At 42.6% G+C, this 18,384-nt stretch overlaps 1 protein-coding gene across 1 annotated transcript; it reads right to left on the bottom strand.

Annotated features, from left to right (window-relative positions):
- Positions 1-4,108: 4,108 nt before the first annotated feature.
- Positions 4,109-5,059, bottom strand: LOC142652262 (olfactory receptor 11A1-like). Its single transcript, XM_075827937.1, has one exon. The coding sequence runs from the start codon at positions 5,057-5,059 to the stop codon at positions 4,109-4,111; it is 951 nt and encodes a 316-aa protein (XP_075684052.1).
- Between the last annotated feature and the right edge of the window lie 13,325 nt (positions 5,060-18,384).

Genomic DNA, 18,384 nt, shown 5'->3' with positions numbered 1-18,384 from the left:
CACCTACAAGCTACGGCTGCCTGCTAACCTCAAGATCCCCAACTCTTCGAAGGCTCCCTCCTGAAGCCGGTGGTTCTGAACTGCTATACCAAGACTCCTAGCCCTGTGGTTGCCTGTAGTGGTCCTTCAGACATCTTTGAGGTTAAGGAGATCCTGGACACTAAAAAAGTAAGAGGAAGAACCTTTTATTTAGTAGATTAGATGGGGTTTGGTCCAGAAGAGAGGTCCTGGGAGCCAGAAGAGAATCTCAATGTTCCTACCCTCATTAAGAGGTTTCTCTCTCGTTTTGGTCCCAAGAGGAGGGGGCTTAAGAGGGGGAATACTGTAATGTCCGTGGTCGCTGACCACAAACTCCTTCCATCCAGTCGACGCCCTACTCTCCAGAGATGTCTGCACATATGGCCGTCCTGTTCCACAGTGACCACCAGGGTGCTCTCGCGAGCTCAATTTCAGACTTAAGAAGCCAAAGCGCACGCAGGTGGGAGATTGAGCTGATTTTTCCCAGTTCACCCTGGGCTATAAGAAGGGCTGTGCTCCTCCCTCCCATGCCTGAGCGTTGTTGTCGTACCCAAAGTTTGTCTATGCAAATTGTCTCCTAGTGTTTTCCAGTTCCCATTGTTCCCCGTACCTGTATCCTGTATCCCGTGCTATCCCGGTCAAGTGCCGTGCTGAGCTGTAGTCGTGCTGTGCTGTATTCCACGCCTGTCCTGCTACTCCCATGCCTGACGTCTACATGCTGCCTAGTCCCAGCCGAGCCTGCCTTGTACTGTCCAAGCTGCCACTGGTACACTATACGAACTATACAGGGTGGGACATTTATATGGATAAACCTAAATAAAATGGGAATGGTTGGTGATATTAACTTCCTGTTTGTGGCACATTAGTATATGGGAGGGGGGAAACTTTTCAAGCTGGGTGTTGACCATGGTGGCCATTTTGAAGTCGGCCATTTTGTATCCAACTTTAGTTTTTTCAATGGGATGAGAGTCATGTGACACATCAAACTTATCGAGAATTTCACAAGAAAAACAATGGTGTGCTTGGTTTTAACGTTACTTTATTTTTTCATGAGTTATTTACAAGTTTCTGACCACTTATAAAATGTGTTCAAAGTGCTGCCCATTGTGTTGGATTGTCAATGCAACCCTCTTCTCCCACTCTTCACACACTGATAGCAACCAACACCGCAGAAGAAATGCTAGCACAGGCTTCCAGTATCCGTAGTTTCAGTTGCTGCACATCTCGTATCTTCACAGCATAGACAATTGCCTTCAGATGACAACAAAGATAAAAGTCTAAGGGGGTCAGATCGGGAGACCTAGGGGGCCATTCAACTGGCCCACGACGACCAATCCACTTTCCAGGAAACTGTTCATCTAGGAATGCTCGGACATGACACCCATAATGTGGTGGTGCACCATCCCTCTGGAAAAACTCAGGGAACGTGCCAGCTTCAGTGCATAAAGAGGGAAACACATCATCATGTAGCAATTTCAGATATCCGGTGGCCTTGAGGTTTCCATTGATGAAGAATGGCCCCACTATCTTTGTACCCCATATACCACACCAAACCATAAATTTTTGTGTTCCAACAGTCTTGAGGGATCTATCCAATGTGGGTTAGTGTCAGACCAATAGCGGTGGTTTTGTTTGTTAACTTCACCATTCACATAAAAGTTTGCCTCATCACTGAACAAAATGTTCTGTGTAAACTGAGGGTCCTGTTCCAATTTTAGTTTTGCCCATTCTGCAAATTCAGTGCGCCGATCTGGGTCATCCTCGTTGAGATGCTGCAGCAGCTGGAGTTTGTAAGGGTGCCATTTGTGAGTAGCTAATATCCGCCGAAGGGATGTTCCACTGATGCCACTCTCCAGTGACATGCGGCGAGTGCTACGCTGTGGGCTCTTGCTGAATGAAGCTAGGACAGCCACTGATGTTTCTTCATTAGTGACAGTTTTCATGCGTCCACATTTGGGCAAATCCAACACTGAACCAGTTTCACGAAACTTGGCAAGCAGTTTGCAAACTGTAGCATGGGAGATGGGTGGTCTCGTAGGGCGTCTTGCATTGAAATCTGCTGCAATGACCCGGGTACTGCGTTCACCAGACATCAACACAATTTCTATCCGCTCCTCACGTGTTAACCTCTGCGACATGTCAATGGCTGTAAACAAAGAGAAGCTTGTAAATAACTCATGAAAGAATAAAGTAACGTTAAAACCAAGCACACCATTGTTTTTCTTGTGAAATTCTCGATAAGTTTGATGTGTCACATGACCCTCTTCCCTTTGAAAAAACGTAAGTTAGATACAAAATGGCCGACTTCAAAATGGCCGCCATGGTCAACACCCAGCTTGAAAAGTTTCCCCCCTCCCATATACTAATGTGCCACAAACAGGAAGTTAATATCACCAACCATTCCCATTTTATTTAGGTGTATCCATATAAATGGCCCACCCTGTAGACTCTGACCTGCGCCCTGCTGGCCAGCTATCATACCATCAAGGTGGTACGGCCCAGTTGGTCCACAAACCGAATGTGACAGCCTTACAGCCACCTGGTAGGGAATGCCACACAGCCCCCTGGTATGGAGTGCCACACAGCCCCCTTGTAGGGAGTGCCACAAAGCACCGTTGTTGGTAGTGCCACACAGCCCACAGCCCCCTTGTAGGTAGTGCCACACAGCCTACAGCCCTCTTGTAGGTAGTGCCACACAGCCCACAGCCTCCTTATAGATAGCGCCACTGTAGCTCCCTGAAGGAGCAGAATCCCTGTGTGGCATATATGGACAGTGACATCAGGGGAAACTCCTGAAGCGGAATCCCCATCCACAGCATTGTCGACGTTGTGACCGGGGATTCCACTCCAGTAGAAGCTCCTGTCATCTGTGTCCATTAATGGACAGTGACGTCATTGGCTTCTCTTCTCCTGGAGTGGAATCCCCAGTCACAGCGTCTGCAACACTCATGCCCGTTGTCGCCGCTAGCAGGTGCTATCATATGACTGCTACAGCGGTAGCGATGGCACTGAGTGAAGAAGCCCCCGGGCAGAAAGGCAACTGCTGAGTCGGCGGGCCCGGGCGCTTCTGAAACAAGCAGGGGAAGGGAGCCAGCGCATTGCACCCTTCCACCTGCTGGAGTGATGCGCCCTGTGCGAAGGCACGGGTCGCACACCCCTACGGCCGGCCCGGCATACTAGTATACCACCACATGTACATGTGAACATTGCTTCAAAAAGGCTCTAGTGTGTGGAGCCGAAACGTCGCACACGGGCTAATAAAAGCTCTATTTTTTTCACGTATCTGGGAATTCTGCCTATTTTGTATACTTGTCTTCTTAGTTATCAATGTAACAGGAAAAGGAAGAACAAAAGGGAAAGACTAAATAAAATATTATAAACATATTTATTTTGTCCTCTTAAAAAACCTTGTCTTTTTACTATTAGTTACAGGAGCTAACATTGAGAATTGTGGCCATCTTAGGTAGAAACAGATGGACTGTGGGGAGTAGTAAAGCAGTTTACATTTGACAAGGAAAAGTAAATCTTTTTTTTCCAAGTACGGCTGTCTTCCATATATGTTAGAGGCTCTGTTAGGAGCCTCCATCGCAAATTCCGGAATAAAATAATGCAGCATAATACACAATTTTTTTCCAGTAAAATCATGAACACCATGATGGGCCCCCAATACATATTATTAAAGTCAATGCGGTCTGTCAGGCATTGTTGGTGTCTGTTAGGTGAAAAATCTATCACAGCATTGAATTTTATTTTTTTGCTCCTATGATGTAATAGATGAAATTCACCGTGCAGATGTGAACATAGCCTAAGGCTCTTATTATTATAACTTGTTATGTTATGCGTTATATCTTCCCTTTCTAATGAAGCCATGACAGCTATATCACAACCGTTTTCAATACCCACAAACCCTGAATCCATTGATTTAATAGGGTCCATGCAGCTACATTTGTACTTAAAATGTATATTGACGTTAAGACATTTTACACAGTGTGTTCAATTACAGTATGTTTTTGATTTTAAAAAAATCATTGCATTTACAGACCTTAGTTTTATGTTTTGGAATGATATGTTAGTTTGGGTTTTACATTGATTAATTTTTATGTTTATTGAATTGTTGAATAAAATGTTTTAAAACGGTGTTCAGTGCAATGTGAATTTCTTTATTTCTAAGGCTATACAAAATTGGATTTAACAGCGGAGTAAAAACCGTATAAAGCAGTGACAGTGCTTTGCTGATGCTAAATATGTGCTTTCGAGAAGGTGCTACATACATAGTGATGAGAGTCCCATAATAAGTGGATACGACAGCAAGATGAGAACTACATATGGAAAACGCCTTATCTCTACCAGTTGATGAAGGGATCTTGAAAATATTGTAGAGAATAATAATATAAGTTGTAATAATAAATACAAAGGGCAATAATGTTAATAGGGATGCAAATACAAATGATTCAATTTCTAGCATAAATGTGTCTGAACAGGACAGTTCTATTAGAGGGGAAAGATCACAGAAAAAATTATCTATCACATTTGGACCACAAAAATTTGACTTGCTTAGTAAAATAAGGGTTACCATTGATATCATTAAACCTGCTAACCAAGCCCACACGGCAGTCTGGCAGCACAATGGAAAGTTCATAACAGAAGAGTAATGTAGTGGTTTGCATATAGCCAAATATCGGTCATAGGACATAATTGCAAGAAGTAAGCATTCAGTTGTGGCAGTAGAGCTGAAGAAATAATATTGAGTCAGGCACCCAGGGAGTGATATAGATCCATCTTCTGAAAGTAAGTTGTCTAACATGTTGGGAACAATATTTGTAGTGAAAACAACCTCGGCTATAGATAGGTTGCTAAGGAAGAAGTACATTGGAGAACGCAGATGAGCATTGGTTGCCACCAGCAAGATGATAAGAAGATTTCCAGACAATGTGAAAATGTAGATGATGAGAAATAAAGTAAAAATAAAAAATCGAAAGCTGTGAAGATTTTCAAATCCAAGAAGCAGGAATTCAGTCACATTTACATTTTCTAGATGCATTTCTTCCGTATATTTAATAAAAATGAACAGACTTAATTATTTGCATATTAAAAAAATTAATTCAAATGGTATTAGCGTTACCGGGATCTAAAAATGTAATATTGGATTTTGTAATAGAGGTAATAGTAAACTAGAAAAAATATATACATGTATATGATTTTTTTTTAATTATTATTGTTATTTATTTTATTTATTTATTTGAGGAAAAGGGCTGTATGTGCTATACACGTGAATGGGACTGGGCTGCAGTACCAGATACAGCCCATGGACAAGAGTAGCCCTGTTGCTGGCCATAGTGCACAAACATAGTCGCATCCTTTGGGGGAAGTAATTAATTTTTTTGTTTCCTGTTGTTTATATAGATGTGGCACTGACTGGTGTCCAATAGTATTAAACTAGCAGTGGTACAATGCAGCATGCGGCTAGGGGATGATCGTTTAACGCTAAAGCACGCTCCTTAGGCCTTATGTGTGATTGTGTCACTGCACTCCATATGAGTGCTCTATGCATGATAGTACAGTAGCCACAAAACAATCCTGTGAATCACATAAATAAGCATAACAGTTGGCAAAACTAAAAGAAATTTAGTCACGGAAAAACACTAAGTTTATTTTTATTATTAAAACCTAAAGCACTGGAACATATAATTCACGTTGCTTCTTTTCTTAATTGATTTTTATGCCTGTCGCCTCCGGTCTACAGGACAGGAACGAGCTTGATCCCTGCAACTCTCAGCACATTGGGGAAATGTATTAAACTTTCTACATTTTCTAGTGTGAAAGAGTTGCTAAAGGCCCAAAAGTCCCAATTCGCGACTTTTAGGCCGTTTATGCTATTCACGGCGCTTTTTAAAAAAGAGGCGAGGCTTTTCAGAACTGGTCAGCCCGACAAATTTATCTGCTGTCTGACAAATTTACTGTAATTTACCCAAGAAACTGGAATAAATTATAGTGGAAATCTATGCCAGCTCCTAAAGATCTATATTTCACTCTGTGGAGTGTAACCAAGTAGAGACTCGTGTCGGGCCCTATACCCTCCCCTATCAAACACCTATCCACCCGATCGGTAATGAAAATAAGTACTCACCACTCTGCTTCATTTGCTGCAATTGGGGCACACCGTCAGGCAAAAGATGCAATGTATTTATTAAGAGGTGTTCATCTCTTAATAAATGTATTTCATCTTACTCTAGCTAACTGTTTATTAAGACTGGTGTATAAAACGCCGGTCTTAAAAAAAAAACTTCCCTATTGGGTTTTCCAATCTCCTAACATCTCTTGTATGTTTAATGGGTCGTGTGTGGAGATAGACCCATATATAGACAACATATGGTTTTGCCTATAGAAAAATGGCCACATTTGCAACCTACTGAATTTTGGAGGTGATTCTCATGTTTGAGGAATTTAAAACTTTAAGATACTTGCCAATTTACATAAACTGTGATTCAACCAGACCAAATTATAAAGATATTATCAACAAATCGCAAAAATAATTTGACGTATTGCACATAACGGTTACTCTGCGTAAATATATAACTATCTATAGAAAAGTACGGGAAAAATATTGGCGTAAATGCATACGATGGGCAGCTGCCTTGCTGTCCCATTTTTCTGAGAAAACCATTTGTTTCCAAATTTCAATGCATTATGGGATAAATAAAGTTGAATCCATCCTATACTTTATACAGCTTGTGTATTCTTTGCTTTTACCAGCATTCAGCAGGACCTGACTTATGGAATGAATACCAACTTCTTGAGGATTTGGAAGATATACACTTTCAACATCTTTTGAGGCTAAACTAAAGCATTCTTGCCAAATAAAGTTCCTCAGTGCCCACAAAATTGTACCAACATATTCCATAGCACTGTACAGAGATTGTCATCACCCATATCAGTCCCTGACCCTATTGGGCTCACATTCTAATTTCTCCTATCTCCACCACACACTAGGGTAATTTCATAGGAGGCAAATTATGGTCATTATGGTATTTTGGAGTGTTAGAGGAAATAGGAGTACCCGGACAAAATCCACATAATATACAAACTCCATGCAAATTTTGTTCTTAGTCGGATTAAAACCCAGGGCCCCAGTGATGCTAGGATACAATGCCAATGAACTTAAAGGCTGAGAACAAGAACTGTTCCAGATGAACATTTATTGAGCATTGCATTAGATAACTGTCCATTGAGGGAGATTGATGAGAACTGATGCAAAGGAAAAGTGGAGCAATTTGCCAGACTAACCAGTCAGATTCCAGCTTCAATTTTTCAGAGGCTCTGGAAAATAAAAGCAGCAATCAGCTTTCTGCTATGGGCAACTGCTTCCCATTTTCTTTACACTAGTTTTCAAATTTTCCCCTACAAATTTCATCATAATAACATTTATGCAGGATTTTACTTTATCCAGATCAGTTTTCTATGCCACCTTAAATTATATTACAATGCAACAGTTATGAATTCTAAAGCTGACACATATTGATGAATCTGCCCCTATCAATTCTGAATCTCTATTATGTCATTAAAATCTAGTACATTAATAATCCTTAACCCCTTAAGGCACCAGGATGTACACATTGCACCGGCACAGGAGCTGCGCCCGTGCAATCAACAGTAGGAGGCAAGCTGCAATTGACAGTCGTTCTCCTGCTGTGTGGGCCGGAATCAGAGAAACCTGATCCCGGCTGTTAACTTCTTCAATGCCATGGTCAATAGAGACCGCAGAATCTAAGGAGCTTAACATGCTATTTTTATCACATGATAAGCAGTGGAATAAAAAAATGGCAAAAAATCATAACGACATTGCTTTTTTTTCCATTCTTCGCTTCAAAAATGTATGAAATTGTAATTATCATTTATATGTACCCTAAAATAGTGTCATTATAAACTACAACCTGTCCCGTAAAAAACAAGCCATCATACAGTTCTTCAATAGAAAAATAAAAAAAGTTAAGGCTCTTGAAATGCGACAATGAAAAATGAAAAAAAATAACACATTCCTGAAAGCCAAAAATAGGCTGTAGATTAAGGGGGCGTAATATGCATTATATTATGGAAACCATTGTTAGGCTTCGTTCATCAGAAGCCTAACAATGCATCAGAGTCCCGTTCTGAGCTTTCGGTTAGAATGGAGCCCTGACCGACACAAACGGAAACCGTAGGTGCCAATGGTTTCCGTTTGTCTCCGTTGTGCCGGGGTTCCGTCGTTTTAACTAAATCAATAGCGTAGTCGACTATGCTATTGATTCTGTCAAAACGACTGAACCCTTGCACAACGGAGACAAATTGAAACCATTGGCACCGGATCCGTCACCATTGAAATCAATGGTGATGGAAACGGAAACCTATGGTTTCCGTTTGTGTCAGTCAGGGCTCCATTCTGACAGAAAGCTCAGACGGAACGTCGGAACGGAGCCCTGACGCAGATGTGAACGAAGCCTTATAGACGATAAAATCTGTCCTGGCCACACAGATGCAGGGCTGATCACAGTTCAGTTATCAGAGCTGGGTCTTGTAACGAGCCATGCACCTGTGTGTTCACCACATGACCAGTGCAGAATTGTGTTCACGGGAAGTAAACAATGAATGTTCCTATTAAATGACAGCAAGCAGAAGTCTTGAATTTTGTGAGGAATGGATGCAGAAAATATATTAGACATTTATCATTATACAAAGATTAACATTTATATGTTTAAACTGTAAGGCTGTGTTCACATCAGTGTTCTGTTCCGTTGAGGGGTTCCGTCCAAGTTTTCGGCGCTATTGATTCCGTCAAAAAATATGAACCCTTTCACAACCGTAACAAATGGTAAGTCTCTGTCACCATTGAGATCAATGTTGATGCAAACGGAAGCTATGGTTTCCGTTTGCCTTCTCGTTGAGGGGTTCCTCCGACAGAAAGCTCCGACAGAACACCTCAACGGAACACAAAGCTGATGTTAACAGGCCCTTATACTCTTTTATTATAATATAATATACATATATTCATAAATATAAGAGGGATATTGGTTACTGTTTTTTTGAATACCATAGGCAAATAGGTTGTTATTACAATTATTATCACCATCATTGCTATTATAATAAATACAGCTAATGCACAGTGACAATTACTTACCTAATATTCAGAATAATTTTAAAGCAAAAAGTCTGTTTTCATTCTTGGGATTTTAAATCTACTCTCTGGACTCTTTTTTTTGTATGTGCAAAAAATTGTAAAACACATCTTGAGAGTTTTTCATATGTAGAATGTATGTATTAACAAAGTCAGCTTCAGCTATATTATGCAGTGTTTTAATATGTAGTAACATACAATAATACAATCTAGGCTTCTATTTAAATTCTTCCATATTATTCATTGGGGGAAAGGAAGAAATCAAATCCAATTAGGTATACATTAAATGGATTTGCAATTTCTTGAATTAGTCACAAGGCACATTTATTTATTTAATAAATAATTAAAGAGATCATAATCTAATAAAGCTACAAGAAACATACTGACTGACTGATGACTTGGAACTAGACTTCACATCTGTGTCAGAGCTCATGCAGTGCTATTCTACCCGTAGAAGCGACGGACACCACAACAGAACCCGCTGGACCCCATTATAAGTCAAAGTGGCCTGTGGGGTGCTATAGGTGTCCATTGACACCGGTGTTCCGTCCATTTGGTTTTTCTGCATCTGAAATGAAAAAAAAAATATATAAAACTTTACAAATATTCTTGATTTAACCCCTTCCCGACATTTGCCATATGGGTACGCCATGGAAAGCCATGACTTCCCGCAAATTGCCGTACCCATACGCCAAATGTTTGGCACCAGCTCAGAAGCTGAGCCGGTGCCATCAGCGCCGGATCTCAGCTGTATCTTACAGCTGACATCCGACTGTAACGGCGGGGACCGAAATCAGCTTCGATCCCTACCATTAACCCCTTAAGTGCAGCGCTCAAACGCGAGTGCTGCACTTAAGGTGTTTGCATCTTTTCCGAACCCCAGCAATGAAATTGACGGGGTTCCGGTGGCTGCAATGGCAACCGGAGGCCTAATACTGGCCTCCCGGTCTGCCTAGTATGGAAACCGGTCAAGATCGGCCCAGCGGCGGAGCCTGATGGGCTTCCGTAGCCGCCGGCAAGATGGCGCCGGCTCAGGAGCTGATCCGGCGTCATCAGCGGTGGAAGTCAGCTGTATGTTACAGCTGACATCCACCTGTAACGGCAGGAACCGGAGCTAGCTCCGATCCCTGCCATTAACCCCTTCGATGCAGCAATCGAAAGCGATTGCTGCATCGTAGAGGTTACTAGCAGATCGCCAGCCCTGACAGGCAATCAGGACTGGCGACTGCTGCTATGGCAACAGTAGAGACAAAATGGCCTCCTTCTCTGCCACTACGGAAGCCGATTAGGCCCCGCTGGGAGGCGAAGCCTAATCGGCTTGCTGTCAGTGAATAACTGACAGATATAATACATTGCACTACGTAGGTAGTGCAACGTATTAGAAAAAAATAAATCTGACAGCTGGACCTTCAAGTCCCCTTGTGGGACTTGAGAAAAAGTGTAAAAATAGTATAAAAAAGTGTAAAAAAAAGTGAAAAAAAATAAAAGTTTGAAAACAATAAAAGTTTAAGTAATAAAATAAAACACAATCCCCCTTTTACTCTTTTCAAGTCCTTTATTATTTAAAAATAATAATAAACCATACGTATTTTGTATTGCCGCGACCGTAACGACCTGAGGTATCAAAATATTATATTATTTTTTGCACGCGGTGAACAGCGTAAAAAAAACGTAAAAAACTATACCAGAGTTTCGGTTTTTTCCTCACTTTGCCCTATAAATATAGGAATAAAAAGTGATCAAAAAGTCGCACGTATTCCAAAAATGGTACCTATAAAAACTATAGCTCGTCTCGCAAACAACAAACTGTCGACAAAATTTTTTTAAAAGTTATGGTTCTCACAACTTGGCGATAGAAAAAATACATTATTTTTACAAAAGTAGTTTTATTGTGCAAAAAGTTGTAAAACATAAAAAAGTCCTATAAAATAGGTATCACCGGAATCGTACTGACCCACAGAATAAAGTTAACATGTAATTTATAGCACATGGTGAACGCTGTATAAAAAAACCTAAATAAAACTATGCCAGAATTGCGGTTTATGGTTTACCTGGCCTCCCAAAAAATAGGACAAAAGGTGATCAAAAAGTCGCATGTACCCCAAAATGGTACCAATAATAACTACAGCTTGTCCCGCAAAAAAAAAGCCCTCATACCACTACGTCTATGAAAAAATAAAATGAATTATGGCTCCAATAAGTCAGGAAATAAAAAATATGCAGATGTGCCCGAGGGGAACATTTCTTCTGTTTGAAGAGGCGATTTATCAAGGACCTAAAATTAGGGAACCAGGAAAGGGAGGGCCAAAACATGTCCGCTGCAAGCGACGGTGCCCGTATTATACCAGGACAACACTTTCCCAGCAAAATTCCCCAAACTTCAAAGGTGTGGACCAAAAGGGGCATAAGAAAGGACGCCATATATTAGTGCAACACCGGCCTGTCCAGAAAGGATTGTGTCACAGCGTAACACACATCTATGGATCATTTTATTGTTTTTTTTACCCCATTATTATACCACCTGACTATGCCCCTGATGTACTCTGCCCAGCTTATATGTACCCCCACATTAAAAACGGAAACAGCAGCAATACTCAAACAAAACTACTACCAAGCAAAATCCGCTCTCCAAAAGCCAAATGGCGTTCCCTCCCATCTGAACCCTACAGCGGTTCCTTCCACATATATGGCACACACATTTTTGGGGTGTGTGTCTCCAGCGTCATAAGCTGGGCATGACATATTTGCCACTGAAATGGCATATCCAGGGAAAAATATACATTTTTAATTTGCACCATCCGCAGCTCATTCATTTATGAAAAAGACATGTGGGGTGAAATGCTCACTACACCCCTTAATAAATGCCTTGAGAGGTGTAGTTTCCAAATGGGGTCACTTCTCAGGGGTTTCTTTTTATTATTTCACATCAGAGCCTCTGCAATTCTGAACCAATACTTTGTAAATCGCCAAATTAGGCCTCAATTTCGCATGGTACTCTTTCACTCCTGAGCCTGCTCGAATGTCCAGGCAAAAGATTAGGGTCACATGCAGGGTGTTTCTAAAACCGGGAAACACCGCATAAGATTTAGAGGGCTGTTTTGTTATGGTGGCACAAGCTGGGCACCACATATTGGCATATCTATGTAAAAAATGCCACACTAATTTCTACAAAACACATGCGGGGTTAACATGCTCACTACACCACTAGGTAAATAATGCATTGAGGGGTGTAGTTTCCAAAATGGGGTCACTTCTGGGGGGTTTCCACTGTTTTGGTCCCACAGGCGCCCAGAAACCAATCCAGCAAAATTTGCACTCCAAATGGCGCTACTTCCCTTCTGAGCCCTGCCGTGTGCCCAAACAGCAGTTTATGACCACATATGGGGTATTGCCGTACTCGGGATAAATTTCTTTACAAATGTTGGGTTCTTTTTTTCCTTTATTTGTTGACAAAATTAAAAATTTTGCAGTAAAGCTACATCTTATTGAAGAAAAAGGACTGTTTTTATTTTCATGCCCAATTCTAATAAATTCTATGAAATATCTATGGGGTCTAAATGCTTACTACACCCCTAGATGAATTCCTCAAGAGGTGTAGTTTCCTAAATGGAATCACTTTTTGGGCATTTTCATTGTTTTGTCCCCTCAGGGGCTTTGCAAATGTGACATGGCCTCCGCAAACCATTCCTGCTAAATGTGATCTCCAAAATCCAAATAGCGCTCTTTCCCTTCTAAGCCCCGCCGTGTGTCTAAACAGCCGTTTATGACCACATGTGGGGTATTGTTTTACTCGGGAGAAATTGCTTTACAAATTTTGCCATGCTTTTTCTCCTTCAGTCCTTGTGGAAATGAGAAATTTTTTTTATTTTCAGGGCCTACTTACAATAATTTCTGCAAAAAACCTGTGGGGTCAAAACGCTCACTATACCCCTAGATAATTTCCTCAATGGGTGTAGTTTTCAAAATGGGGTCACTTGTGTGGGGTTTTCAAGAGAGGGGCGAAGTAGAGGGGCGAATGTAACCCTTGGCCAATCTATCCTGGATATATTCTCTCATGGCCTCACGTTCAGGACAAGAGAGATTAAATATCCTACCCTTAGGGAGCTTAGCTCCTGTTACCAAATTGATTGTGCAATCGTACTCTCTATGAGGAGGTAACACTTTGGAGGCCTTTTTAGAAAAAACATCAGCGAAGTCCTGAATAAACTCAGGTAGGGTGTTCACCTCCTCAGGGAGAGAAATAAAATTAACAGAAAAACAGGACTTCATGCATTCATTACCCCATTTAGTAAAATCCCCAATATTCCAGTTAAACGTGGGATTATGCATCTGCAACAAGGGAAAGCCTAAAACCAAATCGGACGATAATCCCTGCATCACCAGTACAGAGCACTGCTCCAAATTAATGGAGCCAACAATGAGTTCAAAAACAGGGGTATGCTGTGTAAAATAACCATTAGCAAGTGGAGTGGAGTCGATACCCACTACCTGAACAGGTTTAGGCAAATCAATCAATGGCAAAGCTAGAGACAGCAAATTCCACAGACATAATATTAGCAGAAGACCCTAAATCCACGAAGGCACTGCCGGTGGCAGACCTACCCTCAAAAGAGACCTGAAAGGGAAGCAAGATCTTATTAGGTTTCATATTTACGGGTAGAGATGAGCGAACTTATGAAAAGTTCGGTTCGGCTGGTTCGCCGAATTTCACGAAAAAGTTCGATTCGGACCGAACTAGTTCTGACCGAACCTGTAATTTCCGTGCGCCGAGCATGGTACTGTCCAGGGTGCTGAAAGAGTTAATGGGCTGCACTAACTCTTTCAGCAACCTTGACAGTACCATGCTCGGCGCGCGGAAAATACAATTTTAATGTAATAAAAAAATAAAAAAAATACGTTCATACTTACATTCCTCCTGTCCGGCCTCCAGCGATGACGTTTCATCCATGTTACGTGACCGCCTCTGCAGCCAATCACAGGCTGCCGTGGCCTCTTCAGCCAATCACAGGCTGCCGCGGCCTCTGCAGCCAATCACAGGCTGCCGCGGCCGCTGCAGCCAATCACAGGCTGCCGCGGCCGCTGCAGCCTATCACAGGCTGCCGCGGTAGCCAATCACAGGCTGCCGCGTAAGGAAAGAAGGTCGGACTGGAGGAAGAAGAGGCACTCGTCACCAAGACAACGACCGGGTACGTATGAAATTCTTTTTATTTTATTTTTAATCAGCAGCCTCTTTTCTCTATCAGTGATTGATAGAGACAAGTGGCTGCCGATTAGTATAATATTTTTGTAATGTTTTTTCTGCCTGCCCGGGTTCGGTTAAAACGTGTTCGGCCGAACCCGGTGAAGTTCGGATTCGCTGCGAACCGAACTTTTCGCGATGTTCGGACCGAAACCGGGTTGTGTTGTCCCGGTTCGCTTATCTCTATTTACGGGAAATAACTGTGCGCCCAAGCGACCTCCCCGATGGTCACTTAAGGCGCGGAAGTTTTCCGACTGTTTATTATTACGCCTAGGACAGCTGTTCACTTGATGCTTGTCATCCCCACAGTAGAAGCAGAGACCGTTCTTCCTGCGGAGCTCTCTACATTGTTGCTGAGACACGGAGGCCCCGAGTTGCATTGGTTCATCCGAGTTTTCCGTGTAAGAACGAAGCAACAGAACCTCGGGAACCATCACAGGGGAGCCATAGGAGAAGGCACAAAAACGTTCAAGTCGTCATAAAGCCATAACCTGATCTAGAGAGTCAGAAGAGGGATAGCTGACTAATAGGTCTTTCAGGGCGCTCGACAGACCCAATCTAAACTGGCAACTCAAGGCAGGGTCATTCCAGCGAAAAGCTACACACCACTTCCTAAAGTCAGAACAGTACTCCTAAATGGGTCTCTTACCCTGACGTAAGGTCACCAGCTGAATCTCGGCAAAGGCAGTCTTGTCAGTCTCATCATAGATGAGGCTGAGAGCAGAAAAAAAAGGTCAACAGAGAAAAGTTCAGGGGTGTCAGGAGCCAAGGAGAAGGCCCATTCTTGGGGCCCGTCCTGGAGCCGGGACATAATTATACCCACTCGCTGTCTCTCATAACCTGAGGAGTGGGGCCATAGACGGAAATAGAGCCTACAACTCTCCCGAAAGGAGCAAAAAGTTTCCGGTCCCCTGAGAACCGGTCAGGTAACTTGAGGTGGGGTTCAAGAGGTGAGGTGGGGGGCACTACCAGAGTAGCAACATGCTGGTTGTCACTCTGAGCCACGGCTTGGACCTGTAGGGAGAGGCCCTGCATTTGCAGAGCAAGGGTCTTAAGGGGGTCCATAGTTGTGTCAGGGACCAGGGTAGAAAAGGTATATGGGCCTGTGATTATGTAATGACAGGGTAGGGAGACAGACAGGTGAGCCCTAATCTACCCGCCACTCAGTCCCTGCCTACTTGCACGGCCCGTCCTAGGTGACGGCATACAACTGGGCGACAGTCCCTACGCTCAATATGTGCACGACAGACAAACAGACAAGGGTACACAGAAGCTAAGGGAAATGGGGCAGTTGCCCACGGCAACACCGTGAGCAACAAGAGTAGTGAACAAGCCGAGTCAAACCAGGAGTGTCTGAGGTACCAAACGCAGAGCAGGAGAGTAGTCAGTAAAGCCAGGTTCAATATGAATCAGAGAACAACAGTACAAGCAGCAGCAGCAGCAGAGCCAGGAAACAGGCAGAATCACAGGCAAAGGAGGAACAGGAAATGAAGGTATAAATAGACAGAGGGCGGGAGCTAGCTCCGTCTGGCCAGGCTGTGATAGGCTCTCCCACTTCTCAGCCTCCCAGGCTGAGTGGTAGATGATCGAGTCACTCTATCAGACTTAGGAGCAGGTGCAGACTGATTAACCACGGGCGTCGACACAGAAGCTGTGTCTGGCAGATCCTTTACAGTAACAAGACAGGCTCTGTCGGGACTTTGACAGCAGGCAGGCACCAGGCGTGGTGTAACAGTGTAGGCGTAGTATTCAGTGCAGCACGACTCCAACACTATGCGGCACTTGGACCAGGATAACACGGGCTACAGGTTACAGGTAGCAGGAACGGGAACACTGGGAACTGGAAGACACTTTAGGAACCATTTGAAGAGACGAACATAGGTAGCAACAAAAAAGCTCAGGCAAGGCAGGATGGGGCAGAGCCCTACTTATAGTCCAGGATCATGGGCTAATTTAGCAACAGATTCCGGTGCACGCCCCAATCAGCGTCATTGTAAGGCGCTGAAAATGTTTGCTACAACGGTAGTTATGCCACTGGAAGGGCAGTGTGCTAATCCTTTCCTAAATATTTTCCTAAATAAGCTAAGAGATTTTAAGTATGCCTCACGGAGGTTTAGCTGAGATCTTTCTCATTATAGTTTGACAGGAATCCGTCTAGAAGTTTGTGCCCCCACCTAAGTAGAGAGGATGTGTAGTACAGTCCATGTGAGAGCATGTTCGAAAATTGTCACCAGTGATTTAGATAATTGCATTATCTTGCAGATTTTGAGTTGGGTTTACAATTCTGACAGGCCCATATGGCGTAGTATGAGTATTTCTTGCTCACTCTCTATGGAGTTTGTCATTTAGAGTTTGTTCTGCCCTCGGCCCTTTTAGGGCTGACGCCTCTGATAACACAGCTTTTCCACCGCAAAAATCGCAACATGTACTAATTGTTGCGGGTTTTACTTCCCCATTGATTTCAATAGGGAAAACCTGCAACAGAAAACCAGCGATTCCACAACATAAATTGACATTCTGCAGATTAAAAAAATGCACCGCAGGTGAATTTATAAATGGTTTTTCGGTGGGTTATTTACGCAGCGTGTGGAGGAGATTTGTTCTAATATCATCCACTCTACTGCTACTGTATTATGCTGCGGAATTTTCGCAATGAAATCCGTTGCTTAAAATCCGCAATGTTTACGCTACGTGTGGACATACACTGAAAGAAATGCTCACTGCTACCCCATCAACATTCCCTCCCCTGCCCCCCACATAAACACTGGGGCCCATTTCCCCTATTATTGATCAGGTCACAGTTAATTATTTTTTAGAAAAGAAAAACACTCCTGCAGAAAAACACTCCCTTCCTGACTGGAGCAAAAAATGCCCTGCCTGTTACCTCAGTACATCGTCCTACTTTTAAAAGTAGGCCAATGAATGGAGGTAACCTGGGACCATGTGATGTAAACTAACCAATGACAGTTTAGAGTTGTGACTGCATAATTTACTGTCACAGACCCAGGAAGGTAAGTATAATAATCATTTTGCTTTTTTTAGTTATTAGTGTTACTAATGTGTTTTTGTTTGTGTGTATTTTTACAGTTTCGGTTGTTGGACTACATCGGATTTGAGGATTACTTTTCAATAAAATGGTTAACGAGGTTTGTGCGGAGGCTTTTATTTCTATAAAATATTTTTACTGTGTAGGTGGTTTTTTTTAACGTCATTACTACTGCCTTAGTGTTAGCCGGTGAAGAGGCTAACACTAACCCCCCCCCCCACCAATATTACCCCGGTACTCACCTCCACCAGGAGTGCTAGGAAGAGCCGGGTACAATCCAGTACCCGACCATCTGAAGTAAAGGTTGGGTACTAGGGCGGATGCAGGCTGGTATTATTAGCCTGGGAAAGCCCAAAAACAATGGCCCTTCCCATCCTGGTAATGCTAGGCTGCAGCTGCTTTATTGTATCTAGCTGGTTATGAAAAATAAGGGAAACTCAAGTTGTTTTTTCAAATATTTATTTTAAACCCATTATAAATAACCAGCCAGATACAGAGGTAGCCGTCTTTACCTTGACTTTTAACGCATTAAATAAACAATGGCTATATCTCTTATCTTGACTTTTTCAATGACTTCTCATTGACTTTTGTAGTGTGATGTCACGCTGCAGCAAGTTATCAGAATCTAGTTAAAGGAATATTGTCGCCCAAAATTTTTTTTTTATATCAGTTTGATGTTAGTGTTTTATAAAAAACTTTTGTATTTACTTGTGTGTTTGTGTGTTACTTTTTTTTATTTGTTAACTTTTTCTTCCCTATGGGGGCAGCCAATTTTTTTCCATTTCTGTATGTGTCGATTAACGACACATACAGACATGGAATACAGCAGCTACAGTCCCATAGTGAATGCGAACGGGGCCCGTTCCATCCACTATGGTGTACGCCGTCTGTGTGGGAACGGCGCATGCGCCGCTCCCACACAGTCCAAGTTGA

This window comes from Rhinoderma darwinii, chromosome 1, assembly GCF_050947455.1.
Source record: "Rhinoderma darwinii isolate aRhiDar2 chromosome 1, aRhiDar2.hap1, whole genome shotgun sequence".
Taxonomy (NCBI): Eukaryota; Metazoa; Chordata; class Amphibia; order Anura; family Rhinodermatidae; genus Rhinoderma; species Rhinoderma darwinii.
The sequence above is the reverse complement of the archived record's forward strand: the minus strand, read 5'-3'. Positions and strand labels throughout refer to the sequence as shown.